This window comes from Rhinolophus sinicus, linkage group LG01 (assembly GCF_036562045.2).
Source record: "Rhinolophus sinicus isolate RSC01 linkage group LG01, ASM3656204v1, whole genome shotgun sequence".
Taxonomy (NCBI): domain Eukaryota; kingdom Metazoa; phylum Chordata; class Mammalia; order Chiroptera; family Rhinolophidae; genus Rhinolophus; species Rhinolophus sinicus.
In genome coordinates, this window is record NC_133751.1 from 74868179 (window position 1) to 74890359 (window position 22181).

A 22181-nucleotide genomic window follows, 5' to 3' on the forward strand; every position below is an offset into this window, starting at 1 on the left:
GGTCGTATATTACTCTAATCAGAAGTCATTATTTTTCAGTAAAAGCTTGTGAGTACCCTGACACTTAACCATGCCAGGCCTTTGTTGACTCAAAGCCTTCCTTTAAGTATTTTGCAGTTCAAGACAGAAATAGAAGACAGACAAAGATGAATATATAGAAAACAGAATGTCAATGAATGAACATACACTAAATACAGGTAGTAGAAAAGATCAAAGTTCAAAGAAAATTACCGTTTTGTGGAGCAATGTCACAGGCTGTTTATATAAAGACAGTAAAGATGGATGTCTGTACTTTGCTTTTTATCTGGAAAAGCTGATGGACTAATCAAGGTATCAAGAATTACTCAAATGAAGGAAAGAAAAGTACTTGGTAGGGTGATGTTTGAAGTATGCTATTTAGGTAAAGCCAGTGGGATATGCAGAAAGTCACCCATCTGATTGTATGCTTACCGCTGGGAATATAGAAGGCTCTAGAGGAATGTACCTGTGAGCCTTCCATTTCAGAGTGTGAAACTCACTAATGAACAACATCAGATCCTATATTCTTGGTTTGTTTCAAATGTGCACATGCAGAAAATGGATGTATTTACTCACTGAAGGCTCACGTGACTAACACAGTGAGTTTAACAAGAGGTGCATCTTTCAGTGTGTGTGTTCCTTGTGCATGACCAGTGTATTAACTCAGTAGTGATGGCTACAGTGCAGAATACACCGTGAATGAATGTTGATAATATAAAGAGGATGGAGTAGTGGGTGTAAGTGGTCGGATGGTTTACTTGGCAGCTTTAACATAGAACACTTGCTCTATTTTATTCCTCTGGTATCCCCCAAATTTCCCATAAGCTAAATGAATGACTGAAAAATTTCCCATGTCCCAAAGTTGGTTATTTTCTCCACTTCCTAAAGTAAGCATATATGATAGCTAATGAAAATTCTTAAACTGCTTTTTTTTACCATATACTTACTTGCAAGTAAAATTGAACCTCCTTCTTGAATGAATTTGTAAAGAGAAAAGAAAATCTGACATTTTGTAATTCTTTACAAGAATTGAGATTTCTCTTTTGGTGTTTTATACACATTGTTTTTATCTTACATGTACCTTTCTCTTCTGCTATTTTTTTAAGTTGACTTTATTTTTTAGAGCAGTTTTAGATTCAGAGCAAAATTGAGAAGGTACAGAGATTTCCTGTATACCCCCTACCCCGACATGTGCCTAGTCTTCCCTGCTTTGCTTTTCATTTCCTTCAAAAATACTCCATCTGTTGATTTGCAGCAAAGTGAAAGAGTAGGGGGAAATTACCCAAATGAAATTCTTTATCACTGGAGAGAAAATATAGAAATCAGCCACAACAGACGTGATTTCAGAAATGGTCTTTTCTTGTTTTATAATGCAGGGCTTCTTTAAAAACTCTTAAATCTTTGGAAGTAATCTGTGATAGGCAAATAGGAGAACATTCCTGAATATTTGATTGATAGGTCTTTTTCTTATGTACAGTATATCTTTGAATTGCATAGGAAGAACATTTCATTATGAATGCAAGAGTGTGTTAGGGCATGGAAAGGATGTGTATTTTTCTCCTTTCATTTGCTTAGAACCCATTCTGATCCTTGAGTTAGCTAAATTGATGTTCATGTTTATTATAAGAGCTTATGGAAGGTAGTGTTTGAAATTCCCTGCTCCTTTGCCTGTCAAATCACCATTTTGCAGTCCGTATCCTCACCAGCTGACCTTCACTTGGAATGTACATCTTCCAAGGTTATACCATAAAAGGTGTAACCCTGAGGTTATTAATAAGGTTATTAGCTTGTGTTCTGGGCACTGACAGTGGACTTTCTGTCACTGTGTCACTGTGCATTCATCTCACCATAAACTGTCATTTGAATTTCAAGGTCCTTCAAACAAACAATTCAAAAATTGGTATTGAAATAGTCTCCAAAGACAGGTAAAAATACACTTTTGAAAAATCTTCAAAGAAATTTTTCTTTGATCTCTGAATTTCCTAGAGACTCAGTTATATTGTTGAAATTTGAAAACCTTCAGGTTTGTCAAAATGTCTTCTTGTAATGGGCACAAAGAAAGCTCTTAAAATTGTTTTCATTCTAACTAGTGAGAAGAAATGAAAATGAGAAAGTTGTTTCAGGCTTGATAGCTGATATACCAAAGGCCTCTTGCTCCCTCTACAGAAGGTGCTTCAAAATTGCAGTCGAAAAGATTTGTTTCATTTTCATTTTTTAATTTTAATGAAACAGATTTATCATTGATGTTCATGGTGATTAAGAAAAAGTTTTAGATACATCTGTATCTCAAATGTCTTGCAAACTGGTTGGTTGTCCTAAAGTTGGTCAGGGTAGATTTGTGTGTTTCTACTTTGGTATTTTTCTCTTGCATCAGCAAGGATTAAACTCCAATAGCAACAACTGTGAAAAACAGTAGTTTTTGGTTTGTTTTTTTGTGTGTTTATTTATTTATTTATTTTTTGCTTGTTCAGCTTTGTTTTATTTTATTTATTCTCAGAGATGAGTAAAATGCTTGAATATTTCTTTTAATATTAGGTGATTTTTTTCACTTATTTTCATTCTTTTTTATTTAGCCAGAGAATTTAAGCCATAGAAGAATGTATTGTAACTCAACAACTTTTAGTTATTTTATTATTGACTTCTAATTATCCTGGTCATTTTTAGTTCTTGGTTGATTGAGGTGGAAGGGATAAAAATTGGAATTGTAACTTCACAGAAGAAAGAATTGTTTCATTTAATTAAACTGGATGTTTTTTTCAGCTATCGATGATATTTATAAGAGACAGAAAGTTTGAGCTTTCTATAAAAACTTCATTAATACATAAAACTATCATACATTATATTTATCATATTAATTTACCCATTTAAATTGAAACACAAGGTTAATATTTTAGTAGCTTTGGTTTGAATAATTTTATGCATTTTCTCTTACAACTCTAAGACCATTTTATCTGACAGGTTGCTAGTTTTTCTTATTGTGCCATTTAAAATTACACGTATGAAAATTATTTTATTCCATCAATAGAGTCTTAACAAAAGATTGAAAATCCTTTTCATTTGTATTTAGTATTAGAACAGCCCTTCTGATGTTACCCTGAAATTGAAAAATGAACACAAGTGACAAAGTAGCTTCTTTGATTTGAATATGTCACATCAGACTTCCTGTTCTAAATTATTATGCTTAAACTAGACTGGATTTTTTTTTCCCCTCTGGTAGGTGTACTGGTCCATTAGCAAATTCTCTTTCAGAGAAAACAAGAGACCCAGTAGATGAAGATGACGATGAATACAAGATTCCTTCATCTCACCCTGTTTCCCTGAATTCACAACCATCTCATTGTCATAATGTAAAGAATCCTCTTAGGTAAGAACATGGGCATCTTTTTAATCACCTCACATCTGCATAAGCATTATCATTTGTGGTGTTTGTTTTTAAGCAATTAAATCATCTAGTTTTTTAAAAAATTATTGATTGCTTGTTCAAAGCCTCCTCCTCCTAGATAACTATTTCCTGCATTACTTTCAGAGAAAACGAAAAGATGCAGATTGTTCATGAGTCAGGGAGTTATTTGACTAAATTAGTTGACTAGTAAGTCTAATGGGACATTTTGTAACCCTTCTTTCCCCCAAAACAAATTATGTTTTGATAAAACTTTGCTGTAGGTTATGTATAGTGGTGATTAAGTCATGAATTTTCAATAAGCTATTTCCAATCCATTTTATCACTTCTTAGTATATATCTCATGAAGAAAAATTCGTAATTAGAAGCTAAGGTATTATGCCAACCTTCCTTAGAATTTTTCTTCATTATGTAAAGGTTAATATAATTTACATTAATTTCCCTATTTGATGTGCTACCTACTTATATTCAGATCTTGAAGAAATTGAAAAAAAAAAAAAAAGCTAAAATTGTTTCCCTTAACTGTTTTTTTCCAAATCACTTTTTTTTCCAAGTTGACATTCAGTATTATTTTATATTAGTTTCAGGTGCACAGCATAATGATTAGACATTTATATAGCTTTCAAAGTGATTTCCCCGATTACTCTAGTACTCATCTGACAATCATATGAAACTATAGTAATCAGAACAGCATGGAACCATAGAAACAGACAGATCAGTGGAACAGAATAGAGAGCCTAGAAAATAAATCTCTTAACTGGTTTTTTTTTTATTTGTTTGTTTTGTTTTTTAATCAATTGCTCTCTGTTTTACTTCTGCTTGGATCAAATAAGAATGTGAGGAATAGTTTTTTCTTTTTTTTTCTTGTCAGTTGTTTATTCTCACTATAATGGAGAAATCCTTGAGCTTTGAAGTGGCAGCCCCATTGAGGTATTTAAGAGTTATAAACAATGGATGGTGTGTATTGAAATACTGGTTTGTGTTTAGGTAGAAGGATGATTCTGCATTTATATAATTGAATTAGTAAACCGTAATCTAATATTTTTTGTTTATATTTTTATCACACTGACATATATGAGGTAATCAATAAGTGAAATCTCAGTTTTGAAACTCCAAACTCCAGTGTTCTTTGTATAAAGACATCCTGGAGCCATGCTGGGAACACAGAATACAGCCCACCCAGCCTCTTGCCTTCCAGTATCTCTTGATTGACTGAGAGATAGGAGAGCTGTTGAACACTTCAGTCATCTATGTCATCTTTACTTAGTGTATGTACCATTTTCTTTTGAGGTCAAGTTAGTGGAAAGCAGTTTATGCATAGAGTGTTCCCTTCTTTTCAGATGAAAAACCTGAAAAATGTTTCCTTGCCTTTCTTTGAGTATCGTACTAAGGTAGAAAATGCAATACTTGGAAAAGGGAAGCACATCCACATTTTAACCAGAGATCTGTCTTAATGAGTGATCCTGGTTAGAAGTGTCAACACTCTCCAGAGTTATTAACCAGGATTATTAACACCCTGCAGTCCAGGGCTTCTTATGTCAAAGCAAGAATCAAAGTATTTCTTGCTAATTGCTGACATTTAAGACATTTGTTGCTAAAATAGTATCATTGAGAAGGCAAAGAAATAAACTGAGAGGCAATTTGTTGTCACAGAAGAACCAAATGTCTAGTACTCTTATTAGAGAAAGAAGTTATCCCTTTACATCAAATATAAATTGTTACAATTTTCATTTCCTTTGGCTCTTACAAATGTGTAGTAATTTTTAAAAACAAATAAAATGAGCTTTTTTGATCTCTGTGGGATTTCATTATTTTTCATTGCTGAAAAAGTGAGGGTTATAATTTTAATACTTTAAATTTTAATTGTCACATAATAATTGAATTTGCTATTTGGTGGCAAGCCTTCCAAATCCTGAAAATAAATTTGAATTATGACCACTATTACCACCTTTGTACTATTACAGAGAAGTAATAAATGTTGATAATCCCTAAACTTAATTTGAATGAGATTTTTATCTAATTTGTTTTTGAAAACTGACAAATTAAGTGTCTTCTTACGTCCTGTACAAAACACTCTTTAAGCTTAAAAACAGTTCTTTTTGCTCTGTTTCTTTTCCCCCTTTGGAACATGAGGAGAAGTAAGTTGTCAATATGTAGAAAAGTTAAATAGTAGATGAATAATTCAATTCAATTTCAGTAAAAATTCATCATTATTATGAAAATTCAATACATGATAACTATTTTTAAATGAACTGTCTCTGGCCCCTTGGAGAAATGTGGTCACCAGAGAGAATGGAAATGAATTTCAGATGAAGCACTCTTGCGATAACTATTCAAATATCCACTATCTCCTCCATTATGTATGTACGTCTACTTCTCCCCAAGAATTCAGAGTAAATTAGAGAAAAGTAAAACATAAACTCTGCTTTCTATAGCTTTGTGAGCAGAATAACTTGGTAAGCAGAGTTCATTGTTACACAGCTCTCTTCTGAAGACAGAATATGCTCTGTAGCTTCTCTTCCGACTGATATCTTCCCATGACCCAGTTTTATCCATTGTGTTCATAGTATGATTTCAACAACAAAAATACTTTAGTATTATCCTTTATAGACACCTAGAATAAATTATTTGTTGTGTATCCAAGGCCTTTGGTAAAGTCATTTCTGTACAGTTGTCAGAAGTGACAGAGTTTTGTTCATGGCAGGTGTGAAATTATACTAGATTCTAGGTTTTTCAATATGCCTATCACAATTTTAATGGAATTGCTGAATCTTTAATAACTCTCCATCTTTGATGGGCTCTAGTGCATTATAAGGAAAGCTTAAATTACAGAAATAAAAATCTGTTAAACACCATCAACAAATAATGACTTCCTTAGGATTGTTACTTATTTTTTGCCTTACTACATTTTGTTCTTCAAAAACTTGGCAAAGTATGATTGAACTCTTCCAAAACAGCATGTTAATTTTACAGGTGTGTTTAGGGTATCAACAATGTTTGTGACCCTTGTAAATCTTGTTTTCACTCAAAAAAGGAAGAGAGAGAGAGACTATTTGTCTTCAATGGGATATTTACTTGTGCCTTAGATAATATTAATTGTACTTTTTCCAGAAAAGAAAATTAAATTATATTTTCAAACTTTATTATATGAGCTGGCTTACTACTTCCCATCAGTGCCCCCCTACCCCAACCCCAAATGACTTAAATGGAAAGTAATATCCTTAAGATTTTTGTCCTCTGATCTCTACTTTAGGTCTTGTGATAATGGTCATTGTATACTGAATGGAACACATGGTACATCTTCAGAGGTGAAGAAATCAAACATTCCTGAGTTGGGCATATACATAAAGGGTAAGTATGAAACATAGTCTCTTTGTGTTCTACATTTCAATGGTCAGAATTTAAAGGCATAATTCCATGCCATTGTTGTACTGAAAATACATTAAGATTTTGTGTTATCCTCTAGGAGATGTTTTTGATTCAGCCTCTGATCCAGTGCCATTACCACCTGCCAGGCCTCCAACTCGGGACAATCCAAAGCATGGTTCTTCACTCAACAGGACGCCCTCTGATTATGATCTTCTCATCCCTCCATTAGGTTGAAACCTTTAAAAAATTTTCAGATAAGCCACCCCACCTCTTCTTTCAATTAATGTCTGAATTACCAGAAAGCAGAGTTCAGGGTATTGCAGACTCACTAGATTATGGATTTGTCTGAATTAGAATGGATTCTACAGGTGATGGTGGCTCTCAAGTTCCTATGACCATTATTCCGTTTAGATGTTTTAAGCAATGGTGTAAATAGCTGGCCATTGGTGAGGATTTTATCATGTTGTCTCTGCATGTGCTAAGTGCAATCTACAAAAAAACCTATGAGAGCATTGTTCATTTCCCAGGCACTTATGTTCTGGTAGATTTGAAGTGTTCATCTGCGATTTTCTTTAAGTACAATTCTTAATGAATGTGTACTTTTTCTTTCAGCATAAAATGATCCAGTTCCACTTAGCTAGTTACATTATGGAAAATTATATGGTTTGTTGTAGACAGCTGAGAATACATTCTGTCTTATAATCATTGAAAATACAACACGTCCAAAGAATGTCATTTTCTTTGTTTCAAATTTAATATGAAGAAGTTCACTAGTGTGTGTATGTGTGCGTGTGTTCATGTGAAAGTATACAAAGGTGTGTATGTATGTGAAAGTTGGCTGGTGCTGGCGTCTGTGTTTATTTCATTGATTCCAGGTAGGAAGCTTCTCACCCAGTTTTTAGAGGAAAACAGAACCTCCACACACCGTAAGGTTTCACAGTAACAGCTCACCGTAAATAAATGTAAGCTTATCTGAATTATTAGGCTACCAGACATGTGAAATGAACCTTTCGATTTTTTCCACAAACACCATCAGCTAATTTTTCCAATTATACTGTTGCAATGTCTTTTGCTCTCCTGTTCTTTCTGTAGTTCAGTGTTTCATTTTCACCTACATGAATTATAAGAGCCCCCTAACTTCTTTCTGTACCTAGTGTTCTTCTCCCTTCTGCTTCTTCCTACTATACACTGGTTTTTGACCTGTTGCCCAAGTCTTCATGATCTAGTCAGTATCGTCCAGTAGAACTTTATGTGGTGATGTAAGGGATCTGTGTTTTCACATGTGTGAATGTGGAACTGAATTTTAGTTAAATTTAAACAAAATCGCTGTATGTGGTTAGTGACTACCATATTGGACACTGCAGATAAAGGTTCCAACCTTTCTTTTTTAACTCCACCTCCTAGTGTACATCTCATGCTTTATGTATACTGTTGACTCTGCCTAGAAGACACTCTCCTCGCATTTGATGAATAAATACTTTTGAGACCCTGATATCCCAGACCTTCCTGTTCTTGGTAACACCTTGCTAAATGCCACTTTCTACGTTTCTCATCCCTCTTACAATGAATATCTCTCACTCTGTGGGGCCTGTGGGACTTTGACCTTGAATCATTTGTGAACTTTTCTTAGATCTCCTATAGAATCTAAGCTCCTTAGGTCAGGGCCTTATGATTTTGATCTCACATTACCCATGTGCCTAGCATGGTGCCTAAAAGGAACTTGAATGAATAAGATAATGTAGCAGATAGTTGAAAGTTGAAATGATGACAGAGCTCCCTCTCCTATACCTTCAAATATTTTAAGTTAGAAAAGTATTTATGATCATTTGGAGGAAACATTTTCAATATATTTTGCAAGGCAAGCTGGATGAGTGGTAAAACCATTTTCTTTTAAGTATACCTTTATGTTTAAGTCAGTAAATTTAAATACATGTGAATTTTTATTACTGGAATATGTGTTTGTATATACACTGTTTCATTCACAAAGTATTTGAGATTACAAAAGTACATATACTGCAACTTTATTTTTTTAAAGAATCAATATAAGGGAAAATATGGGTAGAGTAGTAAGATGTGGCAGGGGAAAAATAGACATAAAAGCATCCTACAATATTACATGTTCTAGTTACTGATGCTGAGAAATATCTAAATATAAGTAACTAGCTTTGGGATCACAAAAGGTAGTTCTATATTTAATTGTTCCTCTTTAGAGATATCTTATAATTAGAAAAATATCATATTCTTCTACTGTAGGTACATTTTCTATATATTCTGACAATGAAATATATGGAGGATTAACTTCAATGAATTAAAATCCAGCAGAGTAAATTTTGACAGATAGTCTATTCTGTGACATTAAATTTTTCATGCATAGTATGATTTTCTAATTAGAGGCTGTGAACTCGTTACACAGAGAATTCTGTTCTGATGGGGTTACTTACAATAATTTTTAGTTCAAACTTTCAGTGTTTTAATATTGTAAAGGTTACAGGTGAGTAGTATGCTGTTTAATAACCTGCAATGCTGCTTTTTAATAGAACTAAGAGATAGAAAAAGTTTGCATACATGTGTGTTTGTGTGTCTGTGTTGCTGTTCTCCAAACACTCCCACAAAATAATTAGCTCCCATTATCCAAGTCAGTGGATGGCTGGATAAACACTGCAGGTGAAGTTCTTTATAAGCAGCAAGAGAAAATAAGTTCTTACTTTGGCCTGATACTGTGTTTCGATTAATGTTTATACTGACCTTTCTTTAAATGCAGGTGAAGATGCTTTTGATGCCCTCCCCCCATCCCTCCCACCTCCCCCACCTCCTGCAAGGCATAGTCTCATCGAACATTCAAAACCTCCTGGCTCCGGTGGCTCTGGTAGCCGACCATCCTCAGGACAGGACCTTTTCCTTCCTCCTTCAGGTAGGAGAGAAAAGCCAAGGAAAACTTTTCACTAAAAGCAAAAATTATTTCTAAGACCGTGCTGTCAAATAAGCATTGGTTATTCATTGGTTTCTGTCTCTTTCGCATAAAATAGCTGTTGGGTTGGTTTGTTTGTCAGTGGGTTGGTTTAATGCCAAAAGGATTATAAAAATGGCAAAAGCAATAATAAGGAATCAGAATTTAGAAATGGTGCTGTAGAGATCTTCCAGTCCAAATAACACCTTATGTTGCAAAGGCATCCATTAGAACCAGAAATGTTCTAATCATTGGGCTGACAGTGACGGGAACAAAATTTAGAGATCTGTCTCCCCTGATGCTAAGTACAGTAATTTTTTTCTAATAAATTTTAAAAATTTTACTACATATGTCTAGGCTTATAGTTTTGTTCTATCAGAACAAAATAGTTTTATAGTTTTATCTATCAAAAATGTGATAGATAAATTACGTTGTTACAACATTGATAGGGAAGTTTTTCTGAAATATCTGTATTTTAATACTGTTTTGTTACTGTTTTATTTTTAATATCTCAATGTATCTACTTAAATTATTGGTCTTCATGGAAAAATTAATATATAACCTTTTTTTTTAACTCGTGAGGAGTAAAAATAAAAATAAACAATTAATGAACCATTCATCCACTCCATTAGTCAGAATTATCAAGAAACAAATATTCAGTTATATATTAACTGTTGTTGCAAGCTGTTCTATTGGTGATACTGCGATCTGTGCTTTGAAAGTTTGCCTCTGATTTGGATTGGTTAAACATACGGTAAATTTTCTTTCTTAACAATTGCTTTGCATTTCTGTATGTGATAAATCACACAAAAAAAAGCCTTTAAAAAGTGCAGTTTATCTTTGGCACCTATATGCCTCAGGGAAAACTTCAGATTTTTAACCTTTATCATTCAGCTTTATTGTTCATTTTTCTGTTTTTTGTTTTGTTTTGTTTTGTTTTGTTTTTCCACTTGGTTTGATAATTTAGAAAGTTTGAGGCAATTTGTGGGTAAGACACAAATTACAGACATATACCTTGGAATATATATAGCTTCACTTTCTAAAAGTAGTGCATTTTCAAGGCATAATTTTGAGTTTAATTTTTCATCAGTAAATATTGATTGAATTGTCCCCGGTGTAACCCACTCTGTTAGATGCCGCCTGGCCCTCATGGTGCATGAAGGCTACCATCAAAGGGCAAGGGTCATAACCCCTCTCATTCGAGCAAAAAGCATGGATAGACATTAGGCTCTTATTTATACAGCTACATATGAACACTAACGTTTTGCTATCTTTTTCACTTACACTTTTTCTAATCTTTGATACATGGACTTTAATTCAGATTTATTAAAAAATTGAATCACTCTAAATCTTAGTTAATGTAACCTTTCCCGGGGCTAACTTCTGGATAGTTTTCGGCCAGATTCCTGCAATGTATCTATCACCTTTTATATATGTGATTTAAGCCCCAGCAAATGAGTGTTTAAGGTAGTGCCACCTTTTTAAATTAAGTCAAGCTTTCCAGGAGTTGCAAGAAAACATTTTATACAAATACACACTTTTACCTGTTTTTATCAAAAGAATTAATTGTAATTTTATCGTTCTTATGCTTTATGTACAAATCTTCATTAAAATGCTCTCAAAATTACTAAAAAAAAGTATTACTTCAAAATGAAAATATCCCCCTTTTATTACCGAGTTTCCCCGACAATAAGACCTACCTGGACCATCAGCTGTAATGCGTCTTTTGGAGCAAAAATTAATATAAGACCCGGTCTTATTTTAATATAAGACCGGGTATAATATAATATATAATATAATATAATGTAGTATAATATAAATACCAGGTATAATATAATACCCAGTCTTATATAAAATTTTCCAAAAGACACATTAAAGCTAATGGTCCGGCTAGGTCTTATTTTTGGGGAAATATGGTAGATAAAACAAAGTTGTATAAATTGTTTTATTTCATATATAGGTTTGATTGTTTTGATTTTACTTAGCTGCCAGGGCACACAGCAGCAGTTACCCTTAACCTATGGTGTGAGGCCACCATGGGACCAAGCATTGATTGTCATTAGAACCTACTCACACTCTCTCAACCTCCTTTTAGACATGGAATTATTCCAATGTTGATTTCCCTTGTTAATAAATCCTTCTAAGAAAATACTTCTTTTTTCCTTTTCAAGCCTTTCATATCATTAACATGACAAATTTTAGTCTGTTGTCAGATCCTTTGTGAAATCCATTGAGAAAAACTATTTTTATTCCATTTTAAACCACATATATTAGCTCTTCTGCTTTTCAAAAGAAATATTTTAATTCTTCTTACATAATATCATAGAATATGAAGGTTTCTTTCAGCTCATAAATACACATTGACTGTCATTTTGCAAAGTATTTAATACATTACACTGTCTAAAATACAATAGAAGATTCACAGCAGTGGTTCTTCACCTTAAGAATTGAACTTCGTGAAAAAATACTCTATAAATGTTAAACGAATGTTTAATTCAATACTTGTAGAACATACAAGGGGAAAAAAGTGATTTTCAAATTTAAGGAGACGGCATGAGCATTTTACAGCTATTGTTTTCACATGTTCAATGTGTAAAATTTTAGTCCAGTGTAATGGTAAATCTTTTCTGGCATTCTTGAGACTTGGTTTCGTTGAGGAAATCATTATCCCCAATTAAAGACAAAGGTTGGGTTTTCTCATGACGTATTAAATATCTAATCAGACCTACCTCTTTATTCCAGTATCCCGTGGCCTGCACACTTGTGTCAGGTCCACCTTTCCAGCCTTAAGGCCCAATGACTGCTCTGTAGTAGTCTCTTCAAATGGCAGAGTCCTGTGTTTCTGCCATGGAGCCTCAGGACTTCCATAGGATCCAAGGGGGAAAGGCCGCCACGGCTCTGATGGCGGCCTTTATCTAGTTTCTAAGTTAGGCCCTCACATGAGACTTCTTTTGGCAAAATAGTAATGCCCGCTGCTGTGCATGAGCCATCTTCTCTGGACAGGCCAGTCATATCCTAACAAAACCTGAAGAGTCCTCAAAGAAAGCTTTACAGTTTCCTGTCTCTAAACAGGGCGCTACTGCGAGCGTTTATGTGCTTTTGTCTGAATTACAAAAAGGCACTACTTTTGTGCTGGTGGGTTTAAACAGCCCCCCACACACACACACTGTGTGCCGGAGCCCATGCTCCAGGAACCAAGCCAAGGCTGTATTTATGTCTGCTCATTCCCATAACTGCATGTCTTGGTGCACTGCACAAAATCCCCAGTGTCTTCGGCAGCCCTTACTTTCACTATTTTTCTTACCTGGATTCTCTTTTGAAGTCCTTATCCAATCTTAAAGTCGCAATTGAACTCTAAAAGCTAGCAAAATTGACTTTATTAGAGATTAATGAAAATTTTCCATTTGGATCCGGAAATGCAACTGCCTAAGTAAAATACTAAGACAATTTGGATCATTAGCAACAGTACTGAAAAGGATTTAGAGGATTTTGTTGACTGTGGCCTTTACAAAGCACTGTCATGATGTGGCTACCACAGGGCGTATGCTGTTTGAAGGTTGTGCTCACAGAGTTCAGATCAGAGCAGGAGTGAGGTGCGGTCTTCCCCGGGGCTTAGGTGTTGAAGGATTGATGGGCTAGAGCGGTGGTTTCAAACTGCGGTCTTCAGACCAGCAGCATCAGTATCACCTGGGGATTTGTTTAAGATGCACATTTGTAGGCTCCACCCAGGGCTTCCCAGATCAGAAGCTCTGGGAGAAGAACGCAGCAATCTGTGTTTTCATAGGCCTCCTGGTGATCCTGACGCATGGCCAATTTTAAGAGTCACTTGAGTGCGATATTCCTAGAGGTGTGCAGCCAGGGTAGAAAAGGGAATTCAAACCATACCATGTAAACGACAGTAGATTAAAGAAACTAAGGATGTTTAACCAAGAGAAGGGAAGACCCTGGATAGATATAGAGTTGTCTTTTATTGCAATAGTTGTGAAAAAAGGATTTAATTTCTTCCATGTCTCCTCAGAAGGTAGAAGACCAGTGAGAATTATTAAGAATGGAAATTTCATTCATCATGAGAAGCAGCTTCCTAAATTATTATTCTTGTATCTCAGAGGGGTAGAGAGTTCTCCAACACTGGAGGATTTAATCAGTGGCCAGATTGCTACATAGTGGGCATTTTATGAATGTGACTTAAAGAGCGAGGGCAGCTGAGAGGGAGGAATTTTTTTTCACCTAAATAGCTCTTCAAGCCCTATCTAGCAATTAGGTCCCTGCACTGATATTCTTTTAAATTTGGGGCGATAACTAATAAATTTTCCAGATGATTTTGGGACAGCCTGAGGAAATTGTATTTGTCTGTTTTTCTATACTGGAGTAAAAATTTGGAAGTGTTTCAGATTGTGGAAAAAATTTTTTAAAACGTCCGCAATGCCTCCTTCCAGAAATAACCATTTGATAGGTTTTTACAGCATAATTTTGATTGATGCATATTTTCCCACTTTTTTTGTATTTATAAATTTTTCAGTTACAGTTGACATGCAATATTATATTAGTTTCAGGTGTACAACATAGCGATTAGACATTTATTTATCTTATTAAGTGATCTCCCGATAAGTCTAGTACACATCTGACATCATTACAATAATATTGTAAGAATACAGTATTATTGACTATATTCCCTATGTTGTACTTTACATCCCCAGGACTATTTTTATAACTGGCAAGTTGTACTTCTGAATCCCTTCACTTTTTTCATAGAGACCATCATCCCCCCATCCACCTAAAAACCATCAATTGTTCACTATATTTTTGAATCTGTTTCTGTTTTGGTTTTTTGTTTGTTTTATAAATTCCACATATAAATGAAATCATATGGTATTTGTCTTTCTCAGTCTGACTTATTCACTTAGCATACCCTCTAGGTCCATTCATGTTGTTGCAAATGGTTAAGATCTCGTTCTTTTCTTGTGCTGAGTAATATTCCATTGCATATATGTACTACCTCTTCTTTATCCAGTCATCTACTGATGGGCACTGAGTTTGCTTCCATATCTTGGCTATTGTAAATAACACTTCAGTGAAGATAAGGATGCATATATCTTTTTGAACTAGTGTTTTGAATTTCTTTGGATAATACCGAGAAGTGGAATTACTGGGTCATAAGGAGTTCTATTTTTAATTTTTTGAGGAACCTCCATACTGTTTTCATAATGACTCCCAATTTGCAATCCCACCAACAGTGCATGAGAGTTCCTTTTTCTCCACATCCTCACCAACAATAGTCATTTGTCGATTTATTGATGATGGCTGTTCTGACATGTGTGACGTGGTATATCATTGTAGTTTTAATTGTCATTTCCCTTATGGTTAGTGATGTTGAGCATCTTTTCATATGTCTATTGGACATCTATACATCTTCTTGGGAGAAATGTATATTTAATTTCTTGCTCATTTTTTAATCAGATTGTTTGGGGATTTTTGTGCTAAATTATATGAGTTCTTTATATATTTTGGTTATTAACCCCTTATCAGATTTATCACTGGCGAATATCTTCTTCCATTCAGTAGGTTCTCTATTCATTTCTTTGATGGTTTTCTTCACTGTGCAAAAACTTTTTAGTTTGATGTAGTTCCATTGGTTTATTCATTTATTTTTTTGTTTATCCTGCTCGAGGAGACATATCCAAAAAATATTACTAAGAGTGGTGTCACAGAGTTTACTGCTTATGTTTTCTTCTAAGAGTTTTGTGACTTCAAGTCTTACATTTAAGGCTTTAATCCAGCTTAAGTTTATTCTTGTATATGTGGTCTAAGAAAATGGTCTAGTTTCAGTTTTCATATGTATCTGTCCAGTTTTCCCAACACATTTATTGAAGAAACTGTATTTACCCTTTTGTATATTTTTGCCTCCTTTGTTATAGATTAATTAACCATAAAGACATGGGCTTATCACTAGGTTCTTTATTTTGTTCCATTGTTCTGTGTGTCTGTTTTTTGCCAGTGCCGTGCTCTTTTGATTACTGTAGCCTTCTAGTATAGTTTGATATCAGGTAGCATGATACCTCCAATTTTGTTCTTCTTTTTCAAAATTGCTCTGGCTATACAGGGTCTTTTGTGGTTCCATATAAATTTTACAATTATTTGTTCTAGTTCTGTGAAGAATTCTATTGGTATTTTGATAGTGATGGCATTGAATCTGTAGATTTCTTTGGTTAGTATGGACAAGTTGAATGATATTAATTCCTCCCATCCATAAATGCATGGTATATGCTTCCACTTATTTGTATCTTCAGTTTCTTTCCTCAGTGCCTTATAGTTTTCTGAGAACAGGTCTTTTTCCTCCTTGGTTAAATTCTTTCCTAGGTATTTTATTCTTTTTTTTTTTTTTGCATTTGTAAATTGGATTGTTTTCTTAATTTCTCTGATAGTTCATTGTTAGTATATAAAAACGCTACAGATTTCTGAATATTAATTGTATGCTGCCATGTTACTGAGTTCATTGATCAATTTTAATAGTTTTTTGGTGGAGTTTTAGGGTTCTCTATATAGAGTATCATGTCATATGCCATTAATGACAGTTTTATTCTTCCTTTGCATGCCTTTTTTTCCCTTTTCTTGTATGACTCCTGTGGCTAGGACTACCAATACTATGTTGAATAAAACTGATGAAAGGAGACATTCTTGTCTTGTTCCTGATCTTAAGGAAAATTCTTTTAGCTTTTCACCCTTAAGTATGATATCTGCTATGGGTTTATCATATATAGCCTTTATTATGTTGAGGTATGTTCCCTCTATCCCCACTTTGCTGAGAGTTTTTGTCATGAAAGCATGTTGAAGTTTGTCAGTGCCTTTTCTGCATCTATTGATATGATCTTACAAATTTTATCCTTCATTATTTTAATGTACTGTATCACATGAATTGATTTGTGGATATTGAACGACCTTGCATTCCTGAAATAAATTATACATGATCATGGTGTATATTCTATTAATATATTGCTGAATTTGCTTTGCTAATACTTTGTTTAGGATTTTTCATCTATGTTCATCAGGGGCATTGCCTGTAATTTTTGTTTCATTTTGTTTTTTTAGTGTCTTTGTCTGATTTTGGTATCAGAGTAATAACTCTGGCCTTATAAAATGAGGCCATTTTTTTAGAGTAGTTTGAGAAGAATAGGTATTAATTTTTCATTGAATGTTTGGCGAAATTAATCTGTGAAGCCTTTAGGTCCAGGGACTTTGTTTGTTGGGAGAGTTTTTATTACAATTCAATTTTGTTAGTAGCTATCGGCCTGTTCAGATTTTCTGTTTCTTTCTGATTCAGCCTTGGAAAATTGTGGTGTCTAGGAATTCATCCATTTCTTCCAGGTTGTCCAATTTCTTGGCATACAATTGTTCACAGTATTTTCTTACAATCCTTTGTATCTCTGGTGTCGGTTGTCACGTCTACCCATTCATTTCTGATTGTGTTTATTTGGACTCTTTTTTTCTTGATCAGTCTGGCTAAGGTTTAATAAATTTCGTTACTCTTTTCAAAGAACCAGCTCTTGGTTTCATTGATCTCTTTTATTTATTTATTTATTTATTTTATTTTATTTTTTTAGATTCTTTCATTTATTTCTACTCTGATCTTTATTATTTCCGTCCTTCTACTAACTTTGGGCTTTGTTTGATCTTTTTATCTAGTTCCTTGAGGTATAAGGTTAGATTGTTTGGGATTTTGTTTCTTGAGGTAGGCCTATATTGCTATGAATTTCTCTCCTAGAACTGCTTTGGGTGTGTCCCATCCATTTTGGGTTGTTGTGTTTTCATTTTCATTTGTCTCCAGATGTCTACTGATTTCTTCCTTGATCCCATGGTTAAGCCATTCATTGTTTAGTAGTATGTTATTCATCCTCCACATGTTTGTGTGTTTTTCATTATTCTTTTTGTATTTGATTTCTAATTTCATACCATTGTGATTGGAGAAGATGCTTGATAGGATTTCAATCTTTTTAAATTTATTGAGATTTGTATTATGGTCAATCAAATATGTGGTCTATTCTGGAAAAGGGTCTGTATGCACTTGAAAAGAATGTGTAGTCTGCTTCTTTGGGGTGAAATGTCCTAAAATTATCAATTAAGTCCTATGGTCTAATATGTCATTTAAGGCCACTCCTGTTGATTTTCTGTCTGGATGATCTATCAGTTGACACAAAGGGGGTGTTAAAGTCCCCTACTATTACTCTGTTACTATGGATCCCTCCCTTATGTCCATCAATGTTTGTTTTATATATTTAGGTACTCTGACGTTGCGTTACATCCTCCTGTTGATTGATCCCTTTTTCATTATGAAATGCCATACTTTGTCTCTTGTTACAACCATTGTTTTAAAGTCTATAGTCTGATATAAGTATTGCCACCCCATATGGTTTTTTGTTTCCATTTGCATGAAATATCTTTTTCCAATCCTTTACTTTCAGTCCGTGTGTGTCTTTCAATCTGAAGTAAGTTCTTGTAGGCAGCATATGTAAGGGTCTTGTGTATTTTCCTTGTAGCATATAATCCATTTACATTAAATTTATTGATAGTTATATAGTTATTGCTATTTTTAAAATTGTTTTCTGATTGTTTTTGTAGTTCTTCTCTGTTCATTTCTTATTCTCTTGCTCTCTTCTCTTTTATGTTATGACTTTCTATATAGTGTATTTGGATTCCTTTCTCTTTATTTCTTGTGTATCTCTTGTAGATTTTTGGTCTGGTTACCACGTGCTTCAGATATGCAAAGCTATGGTTATAGCTGTTTGTTTTAAGTTGATGGTCGCTTAAGTTTGAACATAGTATAAAATCACTACCATTTTTACTCACCTCTCTCCATGTTTATGTTTTTTTATTTTTTACTGTTTTGTGCACGGGCATGTGTGTGTCGCTTAATTTGTTGTAATTACACATAATCTTCCTACTTTTTCCCTTTAACCTTTGTACTAGCTTTATAGTTGGTTGATCCACTGCTTTCACTGAGAATTTGTCAGTGAGAATTTTTTTCTTTCCTATATTTTCTTATTTATATTTTTGTATTTTTCCCTTTCCACTTATGAAGTCCTGTAACATTTCTTGTAATACTCTTTTAGTGGTGATGAACTCCTTTAGCCATTTCTTGTCTGGGAACCTCTTTATTGCTCCTTCAATCCTAAATGATAGTCTTGCTGGGTAAAGCAGTCTTGTTTGTTCATCTTTGCCATTCATCAGTTTGAATATTTCATGCCAATGTTTCTTTTGACAAATCAGCTGACAGTCTTATGGGAGCTCGTTGTTCATAACTAACCGCTTTTCTCTTGCTACTTTTAAGATTCTCTATTTGTCTTTAACGTATGGCGTTTTAATTATGATGTATCTTGTTGTGAACCTCTTGTTTGGGACTCCTTGCTTTCTGGATTTGTATGTTTATTTATCTCACTAGATTAAGGAAGTTTGGGTTATTATTTCTTCAAATAGGTTTTAAATCCCTTGCTCTCTTTCTTCTTCTGGTTATTTCTTCAAATAGGTTTTAAATCCCTTGTTCTCCTTCTGGTACCCGTATGATGCAAATGTTGTTATGCTTGATGTTGTCCCAGAGGTCCCTTAAACTATCCTCATTTTGTAAAGCTTTTTTTTCCTCTTGCTGTTCCAAATGGATGTTTGGTATGCCCTTGTTTTCGGCTGTTCAGTCCTCTGCTTCATCTAATCTGTTGATTCCCTTAAATGTATTCTTAATTTCAATTTTTGTATTCTTCATTTCTGACTCGTTCTTTGTTTTCTGTCTCCAATTTTACGTTTCATATTTCTTTGTTGAAGTCCTCCCTCAGTTCATCTGTTTTTCACCCAAGCTCACTGAACAACCATATAACTAGTGTTTTGATGTCTCCATTTCATTTAGTCCTTTTCTGTAGTTTTCATCCTGTTCTTTCATTTGGGACATGTTTGTCTCCCTATTTTGGCTGACTCCCTGTGTTTTTTTCTATGTATTAGGTAAATCTGCTATGTCTCCATGTCTTCGCAGAGTGGTCTTATGTAGTTGATGTTCTGTGGGACCCAGTTGTGCAGTCTCCCTGGTAACCTGAGCTGGGTGCTTCCAGGAGTGTCCTTTCTGTGGGTTGTGTGTGCTTTACTGTTGCATTTGAGCCTTCATTGCTATTGGCATGTCATGGGGTGGGTTTGACCCTTACGCTGACTGACTGAGGACTGGCCGTGACTATAGAGGTCACTGTTGTGCAGGGGGCTGACCCCATGGAGCAGGAATCATTTTAGTGGAACTCTAGTGCCAGCTGAGTCTGCCCTTCAGGTGAATCGTTTGTGAATGACTGGTTGTGTGGTGCTCTGGTGTGGTCTGAAGCCCGCCACCAGGTGTGTTGGTTCTGGAGCCTCTTGGGAGGGGATCCAGTGAAGGTCAAGATTAGGTACTGCTTTTGCCAGGCTTGGTGCCATTTGGTAGGAGTTACAAAATGATCTGTGGTAGGTTGCCACTGGTACTGGGCTTGGAGGTGCTTGGAAGAGGCTATTCTATGAACCAAGGCTGGATGCTACTAGTCTCAGGCTTGGGCCCCTTTTGTGGGCACCACAATGTAAGTTTAGGCAAGTTGCCACTTGTGCCATGTTTGTGGCCACTTCATTAAGGCTACATTTCAAGCCAGGACTGGCTACTTCTTATACCAGGCTCTGGCTACCTGATGGAGTTACAATGCAAGTTGAGACAAGTCACTGCTTTTGCTGGGCTTGGAGTAGTTTAGCAAGAGGTACAGGGCACACCAAGGCTACACACTGCTTGTTTGGGGTTTGTGGACCTTTAGGAAATTCTGCAGCTCAAGCCAAGGCAGGCATCTTGTGTGGAGGAGGCACCATTCCAAAGTTTAGCCAGGTATGCAAGTTGGATGGGGAAAGGCCTCAGGGAATCACCAGGGTTGGGTGAACAGTGATAGCCAGGTTAATGGAGGATAGATTTAGCTCCCACCTGCACAAGGACGGCTGGGAGAGCACTCAGTAAAGGAACAATGGTACCTGCCGGCACTACCGTCCCTGAAGAGAGCTGTCTTGAGCCCTGCCCCTGCAGCCCTCACCCTGAAGCCAGTTAATGTAGTTCCTTCCACATGTCCTGGTGCTTTTCAAGCTGCTGCCTGTGCACTGGAGCTCGGAACTAGTGAGTCAGTGTTGGGGCTCTTGAAGATATGCAGCACCTAGTCCTCCTCTCACTGGCTTTCACAGCTAGATGTGATTGGGACTCCTCTTCCCAGCTGGAGCCTTGTATTGAGGAGCCCAGCATGGGGTTGGGACCCCTTGCACTTCAGGGGGGGACCTCTATAGCTGAGATATCCCTCCTGATTCTTAACCACCACACCTGATGCATGTGGGATCTGCCCATTTCACATCTCCCTGCTCCTACCAGTCTCAACATGGCTGCTTCTGTATATCCTCAGTTATAGGACTTCTGCTCAGCTAGTCTTCAGGAGGTTCTATAATTTAGTTGTAAATTTGATGTGGTCCTGGGAGGAGGCGAGCACAGTGTTTACCTAACTCTGCCATCTTGACCAGAAGTCTTTCCCACTTCTTCTATAGTTAGCAAACCTTCTCCTTCCTGTCTTAGTTTTTATAATCTCTAAAATAAGTTTTAAGTATTCAATTTAGCATTACATACTGTAAAATTACGCTCAGTAATACTTTGCTTTTTAGAATAGATTAATCCCATCATGTTTATTTATTCATTTCTCATTTATTACTGTATAAATGGTACATTGGCTGTGGTATTTTCAATTTGTATGTTTTAATCCTAAGTGTGGATATAAAATTTTATTGTAATTAGTTTTTGAATAATTTATTTTTAAAAACATTATTGCTTTTCAAATTTGCCTTATCAGGAGACAGTTGGTAATTATTGTACTCTAGGTGGTAATTGCATTGTATATCTTTTCCCATTGAAGCATGAATGTTTCCAACTTTACAACTGGCTATAAAAGCCCAGTTTACCCAATACCTGACCAGTAGAAAACTTAGCATGAAGCAAGACAGGACATGGTAGTGATTCATAATTGAACTATAAATATTTTTGTTGTTCATAGTAATATTTTTAGTTAACCTAGTGATTTGTTAACTGAAATAGTTTAGTGGAACAATATCATACAACTGTATATTTTGTAGTTTATATATGATTCTGCAATGTATCTAGAATCTCATGTATAGCTTTAAATAAATTGATAATTAGAAATAGCATATATGACAAACCTATAAATTACCTCTAAGGAAATAAGAAAAAGTATATGTACTGTAAATGATAATCTTTCCTCCAACCTGTTGTATCAGTGATGTTTTAGAATGCACAAAAACTGAAAGTACATTTTACTGAATATTTAAATGTAAATCCTTGGGAAATGTCTAAATTTATGCAGAAATCACCATATTTGGTTCCTTTGGTTACTCTTCCAAATCAAAACTTAACATTTGTTG

The 22181-nt window shown here is 35.1% G+C and overlaps 1 protein-coding gene across 9 annotated transcripts in view; it reads left to right on the forward strand.

Moving 5' to 3' along the window:
- CBLB (Cbl proto-oncogene B) overlaps positions 1-22181 on the forward strand; it is a 211434-nt gene that overhangs the window by 169886 nt on the left and 19367 nt on the right. For 8 of the 9 annotated variants that reach the window (XM_019742950.2, XM_074332483.1, XM_019742951.2 and 5 more), the window contains 4 exons: positions 3236-3382; positions 6672-6769; positions 6885-7016; positions 9549-9698. In XM_019742950.2, coding sequence (XP_019598509.1) covers positions 3236-3382; positions 6672-6769; positions 6885-7016; positions 9549-9698 — 527 coding nt within the window. The remainder of the gene's footprint in view (positions 1-3235; positions 3383-6671; positions 6770-6884; positions 7017-9548; positions 9699-22181) is intronic. The other variant, XM_019742954.2, reaches the window with a different exon arrangement.